The sequence below is a fragment of the Microchirus variegatus genome, assembly GCF_963457635.1.
Source record: "Microchirus variegatus genome assembly, chromosome: 5".
Classification (NCBI taxonomy): Eukaryota; Metazoa; Chordata; class Actinopteri; order Pleuronectiformes; family Soleidae; genus Microchirus; species Microchirus variegatus.
The window spans coordinates 33,031,371-33,051,351 of NC_139806.1; the positions used below are offsets into that span (position 1 = coordinate 33,031,371).

Consider the following 19,981-nt stretch of genomic DNA (forward strand, 5'->3'; position numbering starts at 1 on the left):
GAACTTCAGAACGACACCCTTTTTGATTGGAAGGGCTTCTCATGGGGCACTGGATTACATTTATCCACTAGAAAGGCACCCATTTAGAAACAATCAATTTTTTTAATTTATATTTTCCGTAAGAGGCCAACAGGAATGGCTGCCAGTAGGACACTTCCTCATGGTTTTACCATTCTAGAGGGCACTTTATGTCTTGTGACTCAGGGCATTTTAGCGTGTGTGTTTTTTTGTCCATTAGGGCACACCACTGGTTAAAGTCCGCATAAATGGGAGGGTTGTGTAAGAAAGGGTATCTGGCATACAAATATCTGCCAAATCAAATATGTATCATCACTGGGACAATAAAAAAAAAAAGTAGCCCGCGGTTGATGTAGTGGTTAGCACTATTGCCTTTGCAGCAAGAAGACCCAGGTTCCTGGGTTCGAGCCCCATTTGGAACAACTTTGGAACAAGGACCTGCAAGGAGTTTGCATGTTCTCCCTGTGGGTTTTCTCCAGGTTCTCCAGCTTCCTCCCACAGTCCAAAAACACGACCAATTCACCTAATCCCCATATCTTAGGTGAATTGGTCACTCTAAATTGATCGTAGGTGTGAGAGTGTTTAGTGAATGGTTGTTTGTCTCTATATGTGGCCCTGCGATGGACTAGGGTGTACCCCGCCTATCGCCCAATGTCAGCTGAGATAGGCACAGCACCCCCCGCGACCCTCTGGTGGAGGATGAAGAGGTAGATAATGGATGAATGTCGAGTGTTTCAGGTATGGAGATTGTCTCTGGTTATCTGTCATGTATAAAATTCATCCATCAGTCCAAGTTTACTGGAGGGAGGGGTTTAAGACATAGAGTTGTGATCAAACATTCAACAATCTGCTTCCTACACATTTGATTAAAACGTGTTACATGTTGTAATGAAGTGAGTGATTTCTCAACCACGAGAGAAGGTAAATAAAATCTTGGATCAATTCTGGGGCTTACCAGAATGAGTTTGTGAGAGTCAAAGTCTGTGTTGTCATGGGTTCTTCAGACAAAACAACAGGCTGATTTGGGGAAACTGGCTATACGGGCAAAGCATCACGGCTCAAGGTTCATGGTATCGTTATTAGCTTCACCTCAGGTGCCTGAGCAATCAGTGAGTCTGCTATGTTAAGATAGAGAGATGACTTCCCAAAGAAAATGTATTCAAGCTCAAGAGCAACAAGAATTAAAACAGGTGTGTCCAGCTGGATGTGTTCCTGACAATCTGACCGCAGCACCATCAACTGTGAAACAAAATGTGCCAGTACCAGCTGAGCATTTAACTCACAACATACAGCAAAAACATCAGCCCTGCTTTTACATGACTTAAAGAGAGCTGTCACAGAATGTATATTTTTTCTCTTTTTTCGCACAACTCTGACTCAGTCATCAGAGATCAGACTTCACAATGTTTTGATCTGCTACGATAGTTTCTATATCACATGAGGCACAGTGCCATGATGTGTCTGAAAGACTTGACAGACTACAAGATAGTACCCGACCTCACCTGACCACAAACTGACTTTGAGAGGAACAGGGGCTGGGTGTATACTTGCTGTGTTGAGTTATGAGAAATGGGCAGTTTGGACCTCAAAGAGCACTTGAGGTATCTCTCCTCTTTGTTTATGCTTGTTACTTTTTCATGTGCAGAACGCTCTGTGATCTCATTGGTCAATGATGTGTCAGAACTCATCGAAGATGGCAAAAAAAAAAAATTCCAGATACAAACTAGTCATGCTTAAAACATGATGTCTGACCTGATCATTAATTGTAAGCTGCAGCTGAGTTGTGCTGTTGCATGGTCATTGCTTGTTTTCCTAAATACAGGCATATGATAACCTCCACTGTCTTTCAGTACCACAACATATTTAGTTTAAATTTCTTCTCCTGACTCTTACAAAGCACTACATAACCTGGCCCCCTTACCTTACTGACCTGCTCCATTACCACACCCCCCCCCACACTCCGCTCATCTGATGACCTTCTCTCAACAACACAAAGGACTAAGCACCAGGCGGAAGCATGGCTGCCAATGTGCGCCAAACGCCCGCTCCGACCACCACCATGATCATTCATACATTTATATAAATAGAGAGCTAGAGGAGAAGAAAACAACCATTCAACCCTCACTCTCACACATATGGTCAATTTAGAGTGTCCAATTTACCTAATCCCCATATTACATGCTTTTTAGAACTGTGGGAGGAAGCTGGAAAACCTGGAGAAACCCACGCACTGGGAGAACATGCAAACTCCATGCAGAAAGGCCCATATTCCAACCATGGCTCGAAATTGTTCCAACAGGGGCTCAAATCCAGGTCTTCTTGCTGCAAAGGCGAGAGCACTACACCAACCGTAGGCCCAAAAGTAACCCTAACCCATGCCAAATCAGGGTTGGGTGGATCTCAGTTAGGATCTTGGCACATTTAATGGAGTCAGAGTAGCTGTTTCTTTACTTTCTCCACCTGTGCCATAAGCTAAATCCACCTGCTGCTACAGTATGTTAGCTTCGTTTAGAGTACATACATAGCAGTGTTGTCAATGTTCTCATCTAACTTTCAAGCAGGCGGCAAATAGCAGTAACATTCCTCAGCCAATTCTCCAGATCATCCTCCGATCTCATGATCGTAAAGAAAAAAAAATATGGGAAGACAAAATACGCATGTGGGATATGATGTTAGTAAACACTGGTACCTTTGGGATGAATGTTAACAGCATGTAACCAGGGCAATAGCTGCAGTCTTTAGAATTAAATATGCACTACAAGAGTTATATGTCCTATAAAATCCCCTTTGATAACAGCTGCTTGTTGGGGAGCACGCTGCTGGAGTTCCAGCAAGAAATTACTTGTTAAATCTTTACACATCATGGCTTCAAGCCTCGGACCAGAACACACGTCTGGTGTGCTTAAGGAGTGTAAAGCTAATTGGTCCCCGAGATGTTTAGGAAGCAGTCGACAAGTGCATCAGTGTTTAGCTACTACTGCTGCTCACACACAAAACCAACTTCTTCCTATAGCATTTTTTTGTATTCACCCCTCACCCCCCCACATTTAACACTTGGATTGATTGTGTCTCTTTCATTCTGTCTTATGCACTGAGTCTTCTTAGAGGTATAATCAAAACTAGTACCGCAAGTGGTTTAATGGGTTTGAGCTTGAAGTGTGCCAGTTGTCGTGCGCCCACCTCGACACGCACGTCTTGAGCTCGTCTCCTGTTAATTCACTGTCTGCTGTATTTGTTATTATCAGCGCTGTCCCTGCGCATGTCGGGCTGTGAAGGCAGAGTAATGTTTTACTTCCCGTTTAATGGGTTCCACTTCCTGTTGGGAGGACACATTTTGCAGACATGTTTGGGGCGGGTCCGTGGTCTCACATATCAAGTTCCGTGCAGATCGGTCAATGTACGGTAAAGCTGGAGGGCACTGTTTAAAATGGCTGACTTCCTGTTGGGTCAAAGGCGTGTCCATTGACATGTTCAGGGAAGTTCCCTTGACTCGCATATCATGTTGCGTGGAGATCGGGCAATGTATGGCAAAGTAACATTTTACTTCCTGTTTCCGCTGTTCCACTTCCTGTTGGGAGATCACATTTTGCAGACATGCTCTTCCCCAAGCATTGACTTTCGTCCTGAGATCAGGCCCTTCCCGGCCCAGCTGCATCGACCATCTTTTGCCACCCCATGCTAGCTCCCCTCGTAGCCTCACATTATTCTCTGTTAACTTCAATAAATATTGTTCATACTACTACTACTGTCTTCTCTGCATTTTCGGGTCCAACTCTCTTTGAATCGTTCTGTTAAACAAGAACGTAACATGTTTAGGCCTTCAAAAAGGCGATTTACTTTGCGGGCGGAAGAAGAAGAATAACGCCTTCAGTTTCAATAGGGTTCTTGCACAGTTGTGCTTGAACCCTAATAAACCTGCCCCTCCCTCTTATAAATGACTTCAGCAGCTTTCTGCAAAATGTTACACCAACAATCTTTAAAAAAACAGGATCTTTACGGACACAGCATGTATGATATATGAGGAAAAATGATGCATTATTTCCATGATACCAGCATACTTTGCTAAATAACAGGTGTTGGTTTATTTTGCAGCTGCATCATCTTGATCAGCAACTGTGCAGCAGTTTCAGATCAGTCTCGGCTTCCTCATCCTGCAGTCATTAACATGATCATTATATTCCACTTTTTCTCCCACAAGACTAAATGATTGTCCTTACTTGAATTGTTGAGGCTGTGTAAAATCACAGTAGGTGCTCCAGGGCCTGAAAGGATGGGGAAAAAAAGAGAAAGAAGCTTATGAGTAATTTAAACATGATCCTGGTGGAATGATTGTTGTAGGTGCGCTCGGCACAGATAGTGAAAATTACAGCACATTTAATAATTAGCAAGTAAGGTCTTTGGCACTGGTGTTCAAACCCAAACTATAAAACCGCACTGGAAATAGTTTCCATGTGTGACAGACACCTCTGGCACCAGAATGTGGAGAATGATGACGGTGCCTAATTCATTTCAAGTGGGTCATTTATTTGTATTTTCTTCTGCTTGGTTAGAGTGGAAATGAAAAGCAAATAGACTGGCGAACTGTCCAGGGTGTACCCCGCGGCCTATCGCCCTATGTCAGCTGAGATGGACACGGCACCCCTCGTGACCCCTTCATCAGAGGATATATTGGTAGATAATGGATGAAATGGATGGAAAAGCAAATAGACAAGTGAACATTCTCTCATAATTCTGTCTGTCAGTCGGAAAGCGCAGCGCTATAATTACACCCGAGGCGATCGTCCTAAGACAGCGAGGAAAGTTCTGCTTCCTCTAAAATGTCATAAAATAAATGTCAAATACGTACTGTTGTAGTTGTATTTCATTACTAAAAAGTGCTAGAATCAGCTGTTTATCTTGTCATACATTCCCCTATTAGCATATGGCACATTAATTCCAGCGGAAGCTCAGTTTCAAGTGATCTCTTAGAGACAGCACAGAACAGCTTTCTGACTGTGACTGGATAAATGCGGCAACATCGTCACCTCCAGGGCAGCTCGGGGCCTGTCCACACAGAAACGGATGTCAGTGAATATGTGTAGGATGTAGGACATTTCGTTGGGAAACGTGAATTCATTCTCAAAATGTCGCCTTTGCGTTTTTCCTGTAGACAACAAATACACTACTTTGGGGAAACAAAGATGCCATTGTCCCACCTCTCTCCCGCACTGGCATTTACTGTCCCTATTTTATTTGTTATTGTTGTTGTCGGTGTCATAATACTCAATGAAAAGTAACTAAAGTGAGCCAGAAAAGACAGTAGATATTGCAATTTGGACTTTGTTCTTTGGATTGGTGATTGATTTTGCAAACTTCCAGTTTCAGTCAGAATAAACTGTGAGACTGGGAGACTGGAGCAGAGGATGTGGTTTTAAAACAGTGCACACTTAAGCTGACATGTACTTTATTGTCGTAAAGTCTTCTGTTAAAGGTACAATATGTAGTATTTATGGGTTTATATAACCCAAAATCCACTTTTTTATACATATTATGTGCTCCTGCATTGTCTAGTCGCTGTATAATAGTTTTTGTTTCATTTTCGTAGTGTTTCAAAAAGTCATGTTAAATAACATGACCACGGACCGCGGTTGCATAGCCACTATTAGCAGCGAGACGCCATGTTTCTACCGGAGCCTGTAAGGACAAACGCGAGAGAACAAATCAAGCGTCTCTTTACTTGTAGCGGAAGTCCCGCCTCCACTCTCTCCGCTTCGTCTGCTACGGCCGCGGTAGCTCCGCCCTCTCCCTCGCCTCACGAACCTCATCTGCTGACACGGAGAAAGACGACGAGGACGACATTTGACCAGCTGCGGATACCGTAGCGCTCAGGGAAGGGAGGGGGTGAGCAGAGCAGCAGGTCTTTGTTGTAAATTTCAGCCTCTCCTCTAGATGGCACTATTAACTGCTTATTTCCCCTTTAAGTGGCTTAATTCTGATTTTCCCTGTGTCTCCGCTCATTGAAAATATACCATTTGTGGGTCCTCATAAGACCACATTTCAAAAAAGCATGAACTATCCCTGAAACACAGAGCTAGAGCTGCAAAGCTTCTCCACTTCCACATAATTCTGCTTGACATGTTACCAACATTGTGACAACTTAATGAACTTATTTGTCGGTGAAACACTTCAGTTGTTTTCATGTGTGCATTTGGAAACAGTCTGAAATGTTTTATGAATGGAATAAAATGTAGTTTGTGTAGCTTGTGATGAAAACAGGTGTCGGGACAAGCTTGTTGGGTTTATGTGAACTTGGCCCTCAGAAGACAATACTCTCTCTCCGTTATATTTATTGCTTTTGGGAGAGGGAGCATTGTTATGATTGTCCAATAAATCACCACACCGAAGCGCAAATGCTTCAGAGCGCGACGTGATCTCATCATCTCAAAATGAATTGGAATCACAAACAATAAGAGAGAGTTAGCATCTATTAAAAAGGCGACCTAATAACTCTACCTAAAAGTAATTATACATAATAGAGTGGCTAATTGTTTTAATTTTATGCCTCTCATTTGGAGGTGATGAGGGAGACATGTAAAACTGAATTAGATGAAGGATGACAGATTACGAGGGGTAAACCCCGACATCTGCCAGATGATGGCGGCTTGACAGTAAATGGCTGACTAAATTATGGACTCCATATTCTTTTACTGCATGAAGAATGGGATGATTATACCACTATTGTGGCTAAGCTTCAACCTAAAACAATGCAAAATTGGAAATATATCATTCCTATTTTTTCAAAACCACTTGTAGAGGAGTGATGACTCAAATTAAATGCAATTTGCTATTTGGAGCGATGTTAAGAGATGGTAAGACTTAATGATACTTTTTTTCTTAGCAGAGGTGGTCCAAGGAACTTCGGGGGCCCAAGCACGAGGAACCAAAGCACAAGTCCACTTCAAAGCTACAATGTGTAACGTTTGGTAATAATCCATCCATCCATTTTCTACCACTTTATCCTCCACATGGGGGTCGCAGGGGGTGCTGTGTCAATCTCAGCTGACATGGGGTGATAGGTGGGGTACACCCTGGACAGTTTGCTAGTCCATCGTATGGCCTAATAATGATAATAGTGATGACAATCTTTATTTTTTCAGTACTTTTTGAAACAAAGTCAAAAGTGATTCACAAACTGACTATTGTATTAAGACCATGTGTCAATATTAAAGGCCTCTCTAGTGCTGTGTTCCCACCCGATTGCGATTTTTCACGTTGTGTTGCGCCCATCACGCAGCCAGATCACTTTGCACATTTTGTGACATGATGGACGCGATGGGAGTGATGATGCAAGTCAACATATTATGAAATGACTACTTGGTACCACTGCGGGAAATCCTTGACTAGTCATCAATTTGCTGCTCGTCATACTAAAGTATCGCTGGAAGAGATTCTCATCCATACGTATCCGTATGGTGTTGTGATACCACACAAGACGGCAGTTTCTTCTTTCTGCTTCTCCAATTGCAAACTGTCGGTTTGACGGCAGTAGGAACAATGTGTGGGCAAGAAATTATAATTACTATTGTCTCTCTATTTGATTTTAAAAATGGTGCAGTTGATGAGAACTGACTTCCATGAGATGTTATGGGATATAAAGGAAATGTATGTCTGAATATCATCTGCAAAACAATAGTATGGAATATCTGAAGATGCTCAGTAATTGTCAAAGTGGATGTAGGAACATGGTAAACAGTAGTGATGGGATCGGCAGTTCATTTGAGTGTAATGAATCACTAGAATCCGTTCGTTAAAATGATTCGTTCAAAAGATTAATTCACCGAATCGTTCAGTTCTTAGCAGGAGCCCAGTGCCCCCGCTACGTGACTCACATCCTCCCTGAGTGCAGTATATGTTCGTACGAACGAGATTCATGTCCACAGCCACAGTTCAGTGTGTGTCAGTACGTGCGCGGGTCAGTGAGTGAGTGACATCGCGAACGAGTTTCATGTCCTTCAAGCCACAGTTCTCCAGTTCTCTGTGTGTCAGTTCGTTCGCGAATCATGAAATACTAGTCACTCCCTCCCCGCTCGACGCACGTTGGCCCGGCGAACGACTTCACGAGTGATTCACAGAACGCGGCAGTTCCACTCCCGGCCACCATGATCGCTGCTGAGCTCAACTGAACTGAGAAAGGAACTAATCAGTTCGTTCACTCAAATGATTCATTCTTTCGAACAAATCATTCATGACCGACACAACACTAGTAAACAGTTTGTGGCCATGGACAGAACCTTGAGGAACAACACAGGGCAGATATTCTATGGATGAAGAGCATTGACCAACCGTCACTGTGAGGGTTCTGTGTGACAGTATATGAGGACAACCAATTTAAAACAGATCCAAAAATGCCCAACCACTGTGTGAGACTTTCAATAAAAATGTGGCTGTATTCAAAGCAGTGATAAGGTCTAGTTGAACTAAAACATTATTCTGCATCAGCCTGCATTAGAAGACTATGTTATTCTCATGCAGTTAATTTTTACCACCAATCATAGGTCATAAACCTTTCCATGAAAAAACCTGGCCTAGTGGTAAATAAAAGAACATGCTTCAAGCAAGTCTTACACAGGACTTACACTTTTTATAATCACCTTATCGGTTTTAACATCAACATGACAATTTTACAATTTACCTTTACAATGGAGGATGATGTGCTGGTTTGTGGGGCTGATGTCGGCATCAAAGTACAGACAGTGAGCTTTATTTAACTCGCACGTTAAACATTGCCGTGGGAACAGACCCACAGTTTTAACACTGAGGAAAAATGAAAAGAAGAGAAAGTAAGTCAAGGTCCACAAAAGTTCTCATCTCTATAACAAACAACTTAATTAGCCTTTTTCACAGCAGCTCTTTTGCTATAACAAAGATGTACAATCACAGTTTGAAATAATCAAAAGAATTGCTGAGTTCAATTTAGCTCTCTCAGATCAGGGCTCATGCTGGCTCACTGTTACACTGTTCTGACCATGTGAACTGAAACAGAGCCATCGGTAATAATTCCAGTGCTGTTCCACTGCTGTATGGCAACGAGCTGCAACGATTACAACTCAACTCAATGAGAAATAATCTGCAGCTCTTGAGAAATTAACAATTTCAAACATTTTTATGCAACGGTACAAACATTCAAGCCAAATTATTTCACACCAAGATGGCTGGGTTTTTCTCTAATATAGGAATAAGTCACTGAATGCAACAAGACAAATTTTTTGTAACAATAAATTGAGAATTGTCGATAAGACTTTAAGTGTAAAGTAACATCAGAGTCATAATTAGTGCTCATATGCTGGAGTTATATATCTTCAATAAAGAAGTCCGTGTCTGGACTCACAGATGGGTCAAAATATTTTTTTTTGGATCACCAAATACATTTTCTGAATTGTTCCAACCTTTTATATACGTTTAATTTGTCATAAATAACAAATATTTCTTTTTAACCAATTGAAAATGTTTTACAGACTTATATGGGTTACCATATAGAAAGTTTGGGAAACACTGCTGCGTAATGCCAGTGGTATGTGAGAGTCTAACATTAATGGACACATGCAGATTTACTTTGGTTCCAAACAAACCTGAAAAGCTGTCGTCTTCGTGATGATCCCTCTGTGCTGAGAAAATACCTGTCAAAAGAACACAGTGTAAGTGAACTTAACCGGTAAACTTCATAATGCTTTTAATAATATGCTATAATATAAGTGTGGAATCTAAGGCTGTGTTCACATTGCAGACACATTTCACGTTGTCTGTCCAAACATTAATTGCAGATGATCAAATCAGGTAACAACAAAGGTGTACCTACATTTGTGGTGCAGGTTTCAAACACAAACTCTCTAAACGATTGCCCTCTCAAGTCTGGGTGCTGAACCTCCCGCAAAAAGTACCAGTCGGCAATTTATCTCACTCCACCAATTTCTTGTACTCTGCGGCACATGTGAATACTTCCAGCTCTTCCATCGTCCGTTTTGATGTCAGTGTTGTGCGTAAGAGTGACAAACAAGAAAATATGAAGCCCGATTTTAGGAGCCAGAATGTTCAGAGTGAGCGTCGTCTGTCGAAATCTAATTAAGATCACATTGCAAACCACCTTCAAATGTGGTTGGAGTCAAATTTGGGTGAGTTGCCTTCCACCAAAGACATTATGTTCCTCCTGTTCCAACAGTCTACATGCTAATGTGTCCCCGATTTGCTCCTGGCATCTGCACTGAAAGTGAGTGAACATGGTTGACAGATGTGTGAAAAAGCACTGCATATAAATGTGCTGCAAGAAGTTGTGTGAACGGACGAAGAGCAAATGTGTGGAGCATTTTGAGTGGCCATCGAGACTAAAAAGCACTATAAATACAGATTTACCATTCGACACAACTCTGACTCCATATGCTGCAAAACTTAAAACCCAATCCAGGTAAAATCCAAATTGAGAACATTTATTTTTTCTGGCAAACTACACATTCTTTTACCTTCATGTTCCATGTTTTGACTTCCTGTTTTATTTTTGTGATCACTCACCCCTGTCTCTGTTTCAGGTTCCTGTCTGCCCCGCCCTCTTCCTCGTTTCCTCTTCCACCTGATCCCTGACTGTATCTCCCACACCTGCATGCAATCACTCTCCAATCAAGCACGGCTTATATTCCCCCTGTGTCTTGTCGCGTTGCCATTTCGTGGTAGTTCTTTGCTCACTGTCCAGCATTATCTTTCATAGTCACAGTCGTGTATCGAACCTTGCTTGCCTTTTTGCCTCACGTTTTTGTACCTGATCTGATTGACCTCCTGTGTACCGAACTTTTGTCTGCCAATAAACTCTGATTATTGATTGAAACGTGTTCTGAGTCCTGCATTTGAGTCCTTTGTCCTGCCTAGCCCAACTTCTTGACATCACAAGGCCCCAAAAGTGTAAAACATACAATTTATCCTTCATTGTCTTCATTGTTGAACACGACAGATGCAGAGTGGAGCTTGTGTCCTTCTCTCTTTGTAAGAAATGTTAGCCAACACCGAAACCCTGTTACACTTACAGGTTGTCAGTATTCTCGTCGTAAGCAATGATCCTTGTCACCTCCCAGTTTCCTGACGTGAGGTGTCGCACTTCATTTTGATCTGCTCTGAACTGAAACAAACAAGAGAAGATGAGGTTGGGGTCACTTACTTGAAAGTCGGACTGCATTGTTTAGAATATGCTCTGTATCTGAGAAATGACAGCACTGGGCATTTGCACTAAATGAGTGCATAATGTGAATATGTATACAGTATATTTGATGAACATTTTTTTAGATAGCTACAAATATTGCAAAAAAAATATGCCTCTCCATGCCTCTCCAGTGGTCTTTTTATGCAATAATCTTAGCAACGGCAATATTACGCAGGTTTAAAATTAGCCAAACACACAGGAACACTCGAAAATCGCACAACAGTTGCTTTGGTACCAGGCAGAACATTAGCTGGTTGAGACAAATAGCACAGACTAAAAACCCTCAAGAAAAATAAATAAAATGCTTTCTGCTTTTTAACACATATTTGGGGAAAAGACTGGGTCCATGGTTCGGCATTAATTGGCAGAATTTGACTAAAACAAAACTTTACAAGTCTGTCTTCAAGAAAACTGTAAAAAATAATCCAGTGATAATTTAGTAAAAGAGGAATGAAGTTGGAGCCAGGAATAAAACAAGAGTTTAATCTAATTCAACTGATGAAGAGACTGTCACTGTAGAACTGTATGTGTGTAACCAAAGCGCAGTTTCATCAAAGCTTTGTCGCCAAAGCACTTTATATTGCTAATCTTTATTTGGCTGTTTTTCATCTGTCACTGATCATCAGAACCCGTACGCTTTGTCGGTTTACAACCTATTACATAGTCTATTAAGCAGTGTATTAAGTTGTGTGTAGATTAAATCCTCTTAAAGGAGCCATATTATACTCAGTTTTCCAAGTTAACCTAGTTCCCTGGTGTATTAGTGAACATGTCTGTGACATGCTTTGATCAAAATACCATACAGATGTAGCACCATATTAGTTCAATCACCCTGCCAAAACAGCCCTGTTCAGAACGCTCTGTTTCCACATAAATAAACTAACTGTAAACTGTATTAACTTTTACATTTTGCAATGACTCTGTTTTGTATCAAATGATGCTTGTTTTTGACATATCAAGGTTTAATCCCCTTTCTCATTTTAACCTTAGATGTAGTGATAAATTGCATGGGCTAAGTTAAAATTGGCATGTGAACACATAAAAGGGCAGACTCGGGCTAAGTAGTAAAATGGGATTGAGTAGAAGTGAAATAACTTAAAAGTATTTGAGGAAGAGCTGCTGCATATAACAGTGCAAGCAGTGTTGTTTTTGGCAGCCATTTTAAATTTAGTCTTAGTCTTTTGGACTAAAATGCTTATTAGTTTTAGTCAAACCTTAGTAATTTATATATATGTGATCGTTTTAGTCTAGTTCTAGTCAATGAAAACTCGATTGGAGTGGACTGCCCTCAGTGAGATCCAACCGAGTCGCGTCGGTTGAGAATACACCGTGTTCCAAATTATTATGCAAATTACATTTTTCTCAGATTTTCCTAAATAGTGCAGTAAATGAAACCAGAATAGCCTCCCAGAGCAGCTGCTTTTCAAACTGCCTTCCCACCCTCATAGATCTTTTGCTTGATGATGCTCCAAAGGTTCTCAATAGGTTTGAGATCAGGGAAAGATGGGGGGCCAGACCCCCAGAGAGTTTCTCTCCTTTTATGCCCATAGCAGCCAATGACCCAGAGGTATTATTTGCTGCATGAGATGGTGCATTGTCATGCATAAAGATGATTTTTCTACCGAAGGCACGGTTCTTCTTTTTGTACCACGGAAGAAAGTGGTCAGTCAGAAACTTTGCAGTGGTCATTTGCACACCGACAGGAAACCCGAAGGGGCCAACCAGCTCTCTCTCCCCATGATTCCAGCTCAAAACATGACTCCGCCACCTCCTTGCTGACGTCTCAGCCTTGTTCGGACATGGTGGCCATTCATCAACCATCCAATACTCCATCCATCTGGACCATCTCGGGTTGCACGGCACTCATCCAAAAACAAAACGGTTTGAAAATGAGTCCATGTATTCCTGAGTCCACTGCAACCGTTTTTTCTGCTTGTGAGCATTGTTTAGGGGCGGCCAAATACTTCTTGATGATCCTACACCTTCAGGTTCCCGGGACTCCAGAGGCACCAGCGGCTTCAAATACGTGTTTGCTTCTCCCGGCAATGGCATTTTAGCAGCTGCTCTCTTAATCCAATGAATTTGTCTGGCAGAAACCCTCCTTATTTTGCCCTTGTCTGCATGAACCCGCCTGTACTCTGAATCAGAGACACATTTTATTCACAGTATGATAATCACGCATACGTTTTCGGGAAATATCCAATGTTTTCATACCTTGTCCAAGGTAATGCATAATCTCATGCTTTTCAGCAGCAAAGAGATCCTTTTTCGTTCTCATATTACTTGAAACCTGTGGCATGCTATAATAATGTGTGGAACATCCTTCTTAAGTAGTTTTCCTTTGATTGGGCTTACCTGGCAAACTAATTAGCACAGGTGTCTGATATTGATTTCAATGATCCAAAGAGCCCTGAGACACAATACCATCCATGAGTTTAATTGAAAAACAAAAACAATTAATGTTAAAGACACTTAAATCCAATTTGCATAATCATTTGGAACACGGTGTAAATACTATGACCCTCACCTGTGTGGTGAACATGGCGATGTGATGAAACTCTCCACGTCCTCCTTGTTTGACGGGAACAGTCAGGAAGAACCTGTTGCCATCTTTGGAGAACACCGGTTCTTGGTTCTGCAAAAGACAATTGTTGTAGTTGCCCCTTAACATTATAAAAATACAGTATTAATCAACTTAATGTCAATAAAAACTCTCTTAGTTAAAACACACTGCGGCCATTAATGATGTTCTGTCACTGTACACGTAGAGGCTCTGGGAGTTTGCATTAACTATGATTACTACATGTTAATTATGGTATTTTTACAGAGTACTTCTGTTTTTATACTTTTAATTTTTTTTCTTTTCCATTTCAGATGTGTCTCAGTTTGTGCATCACTAGTAACAGCCTAACAATGTAATAATGTTCATATGACTGAACTTAATCAAGATAAAATCTCTTGAATAAAAACTAGTTGTAAATATTTAATAAGCACATACCTGTTGTGTGATAAACTATACATGTATTGTTTAAAGTTGTGTATCAACAATGATTAAATAGCTCAGTAACTAGAAATGGCTACGTTGAAGAGGGTCTACCATGAAGGTTGTGATGTAATTTCGACCAAAGTGAATGTAGATGCTTGAGATTGTTTGTTGAGATCTTCAAAAAAAATGTAAATGTATGTATTTAATACATTTGTACATATCTGCACTGACACACGCACACACACACTGCAGAGATTAACATCTTGAAAACACAGGCAGCTGTATGTGCCAAGTTTGTCAAGTGGTTAAATTACCCTCTGCTAGAGCCAAACATGTACGGCTGCATGGCTATATTCAAACTGTCAAGGTTTTTCCATCTTCCAGCCTAGATTTTGTTTTGTTATTTTATTTTTTTTAAGACCCAGATCTTCGCCAACATTGCTTGTTTCTCCATTTGTTTGAGGAGCAAATAAAGCCTCATCTTTTTTCATTCATCCTGATTGATCCTCCTGATCCTCATTGATAACATCCGTTGTGAAGGTGTTTCCTGAGCCACAGTGTCTTCTGACTCTGGGTCTGACTCCGGGTCAAAGTCATAAAAGGGACTGCGGCGGGGAGTCGTGACGACGCTATTTTTAAACTTTGTTAAAACAATGTTTTGATAATGAGTAGCAGCGCATCCACCGCTCCAGAGGGGGGAGCTGCGCTTCTGAGAGTGGGTGTGCTGAATATGTCACTTCAGTTGGGAAGGCTCTACGCTGGCTGGCCAATCACAACACACTCTGTCTTCTGGGGGTGAGATTTATGTCTGAAACGCAAACTCCCAAAGCCTCTACGTGTACAGTGACAGGACATCATTAATGGCCCAGTGTGACGTAAATGTAAATGTACATTAAGTAAAAGATGGGAGTGAGTGAAATGACATGACTGGATCCCCTGCCTTTTTATAGTTTAATATATCCATCCATACATCCATCATCTACCGCTTTATCCTCCACCAGAGGGTCCTGGGGGTTCTTTGCCTATCTCAGCTGACATAAGGCGATAGGCGGGGTTCACCGTGGACAGTTCGCCAGTCCATCGCTGAGTGAGACAAACAACCATTCACTCACTCACGCTCTCACACCTACAGTCAATTTAGTGTGACCAATTCACCTAATCCCCAAATCTGCATGTTTTTGGACTGTGGGAGGAAGCCGGGGGAACCCGTAGAAAACCCATGCACATAGGGAGAACATGCAAACTCCACGCAAACTCCCGAACGAGGTTCAAACCAGGGTCTTCTTGCTGCAAAGGCAACAGCACTAACCACTACGCCAACCACGTGGCCCTAGTTTTATATACATGACTTGTAAGTCAGTAAATAAATAAATAAATAAATGTTTACCTGCTTGGAGAGCCAGAGCTCTGAGCTTTCTTCGTGTCTCTGAAAAAGATGACAAAACAAGTCACAAAAGTCACAAAACAAAAGGTCTGGTTAATCTAAAAAGAATCCTCAAAATTGCTGTTTGTCCCTTTAATTAATTACTCCAAAAATGAAAACATAACTGATCAGTATTGTACAATCACATTCTTTTTCACGGTGAGTTTTCTTTGTCCACAATACAAGTGGAAAAGTGTTATAATATCTCTTCCTACATAACGCATACATTTCCAGACAGAATCATATGTCACATTAATGGAGCCCTTATTTTGCTGTTTATTTTAACATGCCACTGGGGACACCTTCCCCCAGACTGAACCCTCATTCCAAACCAATATTCATGAGCAGAGCCTTGCTGAGTTTTGGCAGTGCATCGTGGATGCTGTGTCCAGGCCCGAGCTAAGCTGCCTCTTGGCTGCACGGGCATAATGTTTGTTCGTGCAAATCACACCAAATCAGGAAAGCACAGCACTGAAAAAGCAGCCGCTTGACTCCCACAGTTCAACTGGAGGGTTGGCGGATTGCTTTGTGCCATCCAAATAGGAATCAGAGAATATTGCAGATGTGCTGCGATTTCATCAAAGTGAGCCGGGAGCCAAATCACGAGGAGTTTAAGGCCAAGTTCTCACTCCGCGGCTTTCAATGCCGTAGGATCACTGCCCATCTGAAAACTAACTGAAATGCTGTTGTAATCCAGAGTCTGAAAAAGTGTGGAGAATGACAAGGGGAATAGACGTGCAAAACCACGCTTTATTTAGCTTTCAGCATTTTTTTTTGGTCGCTGAACTTTTACAGCAGCAGAGGTGTTGAAGGTGATGTTGAATCTTCTCTGAAAACTACTGTAATAGTCCTGTTCAGATTTAAGGCGTCTTCAATTCGTCCTGCTCACTGCGTCTAGAAATTTCCATCATATTCATTTTGAATTATTAAAATAAAGTGAATGCCATGTAAATGTAGAAAATACTTGCTCATTTTAATCTCAAAGAGGTTATGCTAAATGCCAATCACTTGCCTATTAATTTGCTTGCTAAACCTCTTATGCTTCTTCTACATTAAAAATGCACATAAAACTAAGCAGAGACTGTTTTCACCTTCCTTTTGCCTAAAATATGTACATGAACAGGTTTTTCTTAGTCTTTTCAGCTGCTCTCTGAATTTACATTTGAGAGTCTAAATTTACTGAAGGTGTGAATTAGAATTGTTGCTATATTGGTCCTGTCATCAAGACAGTGTTGCCTCACTTCTCTCATGTCTTGGCAGGAATAAAGGTGGTGGCGGGTTGTTTGTTGGGATGATGAGTGTGTGGTGTTTATTTTATAAATTAAGATTGATTGACTAATAACAGCCAGCTTTTTTGCATGGGTCATCTCATTCAGTTCTTCATCTTATTCTCTCTCTCACACACACACACACACACACACGCATACACAAAAACGCACCGTGACGCAGGCTCCTGTGGTGGTGTCGCACACGGTCAGGATGGAAATGTTCTGGGCACGGTTTAGCCACCTCACAGAGGTCCTGGTTTTGCTGATCCAACTCACCATGGTCACATAATGCTCTCTATGGAAAAACAGAATAATCACACTGGTTGGTAAATGTTTTGGAATCAAAATGTGATACTATGGTTTGTAACCCAAATGTGTCCACCTCGACACACACACACAAACAAAGGTTTGTGCTGCTAATCTTCTTAGGACGCTGTATCAACTTCCATTCATTTGGACAGCCTAACCAAAGCCTTATCCCTAACTTTAACCATGACCAGTTAACACCATATCCTATCCTTAACATAACCACTATTCAGATCTTAGCCCTAAACAAAATGAGTTCCTCAGGTTTTGCCTCATTAGGACCAGGTTTTGGTCTCCATAAGGACTAAAGGCCACATTATCCTTCTCCGACTGCATAATGCGTTATCCGTCTGCGTCACCACGTAGACCACTCGAGCCTTTATACTTCTGCGTCGTGGTGACGGATAGGAGCTGCAATTTCACGCCCAATCAGTAGGGGTCGCTGCGCAAGGTTGTTGTGCTTTTGGCTACAGTGAGCAATGGCGTCCGAGGGAGGAAGACTGTTGTTGTTGAAACAGTGGCCGTTTGTCACTTTTCTGTGTCCCGGAACGCAGTTTTAAGATAATTTGAGGCGAGAAATTGGCCATTTAGAGTCTAAACATGTGCTGTGTGTGTTAAGATATGACGTATTTATAGTTCGGCGGTATTCAGCTCCACCCTCTGTGGACGCTCGGTGCTCACTGTGAGCCGGCACAGAGCAGCTTCGCTCGGCCTTTCCTGAGGACCAATCGCAGCTCTTGCCGTCTCCGTGGTCCCTTGACGGAGTGACGGACACTTAAAAAATATTCCGTGCAGCCGGAGACGACGCAGAGACTCTACAACAGGTTCTGCGTCGACGCAGAGGACTCTGCGTAGCCTACGCAGAGCACTTTACGCAGGAGTATAAATTGGGCTTAATGGTGAGTCGTTATACCAAAGAAGGTCCTAAAGATGTAACATACACAGGCACACTCACATATACATGACAAACACATACGCAGAGGTAAGAAAATAAAAGCCAGAATAGAGAGTTATTTTCCAATTGTGATTGTTCACATTTCATTCACATCTTCCTGGTTCTTACATCGACACCAAAATGACTTCAGTGTCATGTTGCTTTATGTCTTTTGTCCTGTATGTTCTTGAAAGGGCAAAGTAACTTTTAAGAAATGATAGACTTGGAACATAATTTCTCTGAACATCCGTCTGGTCTTTTTTGCACTACAGCTCAGTCCAGCATTACACAGTCAGACCAGAACAAGTAGTGCCAAAAAGACAGGTTTCAGTCCTGCTGACATTTCCATCAGTAAAGTCACACACAATTTATTGATACCGTTAAGAATGAGTTAGACGATAAAGGCAAGGATATTGACAGGTATGTGCCCTGTTAAAAATTTTAATCCAAAAGGACACATAAAAGTCACTATCCATGTTTTTTGTTTGACATTAATACATTGTGCAAAGTTTCCTCAATATACGGTTCATCGCGGCAGCCTGTTCAACACCATACAAGGTGAACTAAGTGGTGTCAGAGCCAACATCATATTACCATACTAATTTTTGGCCCAACCAAAAAAGTGATTGTCTGTCTATTTCTCTCTTCCCACAATCATGAGGTATGAGCAAAATTGCTTTTTGACAACGGGAATAATACATGTTATTCTTTGCACTGGCCATTTAAAGCGGAACTAGACCGGAAGTTCCTATTATTGCTGTTTTTTTTGGTGTGTATCTGCGTCATTACCTTGTTTATGAAGCCTGACGGTTCGAAACAAACAGTTCAGCCATTGCTGAGAACGTTGTGTTTTATTGTAATCTCGGGGCTCAACGAGATCACTGAAAATCCCGTAATAGTTACGTAAGCAGCGGTTCTCCTGAACAACCGATCGTCCTGCTCCGGGCGGTAGTCCGGGCACATCCGGTTACGTACATTGAACCGAAGAAGAAGAATAACGTCCGTTGTGGAGGTGTTTCACGAGCAACAGTGTCTTCTGACTCTGGGTCTGACTCCGGTTTAAAGTCATAAAAGGGACTGCGGCGGGGAGTCGTGACGAAGCTATTTTTAAACACTGTTAAAACAATGTTTTGATAATGAGGAGCAGTGCATCCGCCGTTCCAGAGGGGGGCGCTGCGCTTCTGAGAACGGATGTGCTGGATAGTACTGGCCAATCACAAGACTCTGTCTTCTGGGGGTGAAAGTTCACTCTGAAATCTCGCAGCAGAAAAACACAGTCAGAAAAGAGGATTTCTATCGGCTCGTTTACAGCAACTAGGAGGTTTTTGACCATAAAAACAAGTTAATATATGTAAGTAGACCTCCATAACTAACATATATGTGCAACAGGACCACTCTATGTGACCTTTAATGTGGAGGGGCTGGGTGGGCTATAATGTGAAAAATAATATATTCCCCCATTGAAACTAAATGATTTTGAAGTCAAAATATGCCCAGAGCCACAAGGTAGTAGCACAAATCACTTATTGGAAACAGATATACTGAATGTCACTTTTTGTACGAGCCTTTTACAGGTATTTCAAGAGGTAAAAGTGGCGAAGTGGGCTTTAATGTTTTTTGCAGGAGTGAAGGATTCGCTGCTGAGAAGATGGATTTGCTCGTGTGCCTTCATAATGGGGTACACAGTCTTTAGCTGGTGGTCCCTCTGCCTCCACCATCTACTGAACCCCTGTCCCACCAACAACTCCATTATACTGCACAGAATAAGGAATTGCAATTTAACTTTAGTTGTTAAACTTTAATTGTCCAAAACTACTGCCTCTCC

General features: G+C 41.7%; 1 protein-coding gene across 1 annotated transcript in view; it reads right to left on the reverse strand.

Moving 5' to 3' along the window:
- Positions 1-19,981, reverse strand: part of dpp10 (dipeptidyl peptidase like 10) — a gene marked incomplete at both ends in the record, with an annotated part of 208,502 nt that overhangs the window by 13,449 nt on the left and 175,072 nt on the right. The window contains 7 exons of the mRNA XM_083890482.1: positions 4,236-4,280; positions 8,690-8,811; positions 9,627-9,674; positions 11,067-11,158; positions 13,767-13,874; positions 15,613-15,651; positions 17,088-17,211. Of these exons, the coding sequence (XP_083746608.1) occupies positions 4,236-4,280; positions 8,690-8,811; positions 9,627-9,674; positions 11,067-11,158; positions 13,767-13,874; positions 15,613-15,651; positions 17,088-17,211 (578 nt within the window). The remainder of the gene's footprint in view (positions 1-4,235; positions 4,281-8,689; positions 8,812-9,626; positions 9,675-11,066; positions 11,159-13,766; positions 13,875-15,612; positions 15,652-17,087; positions 17,212-19,981) is intronic.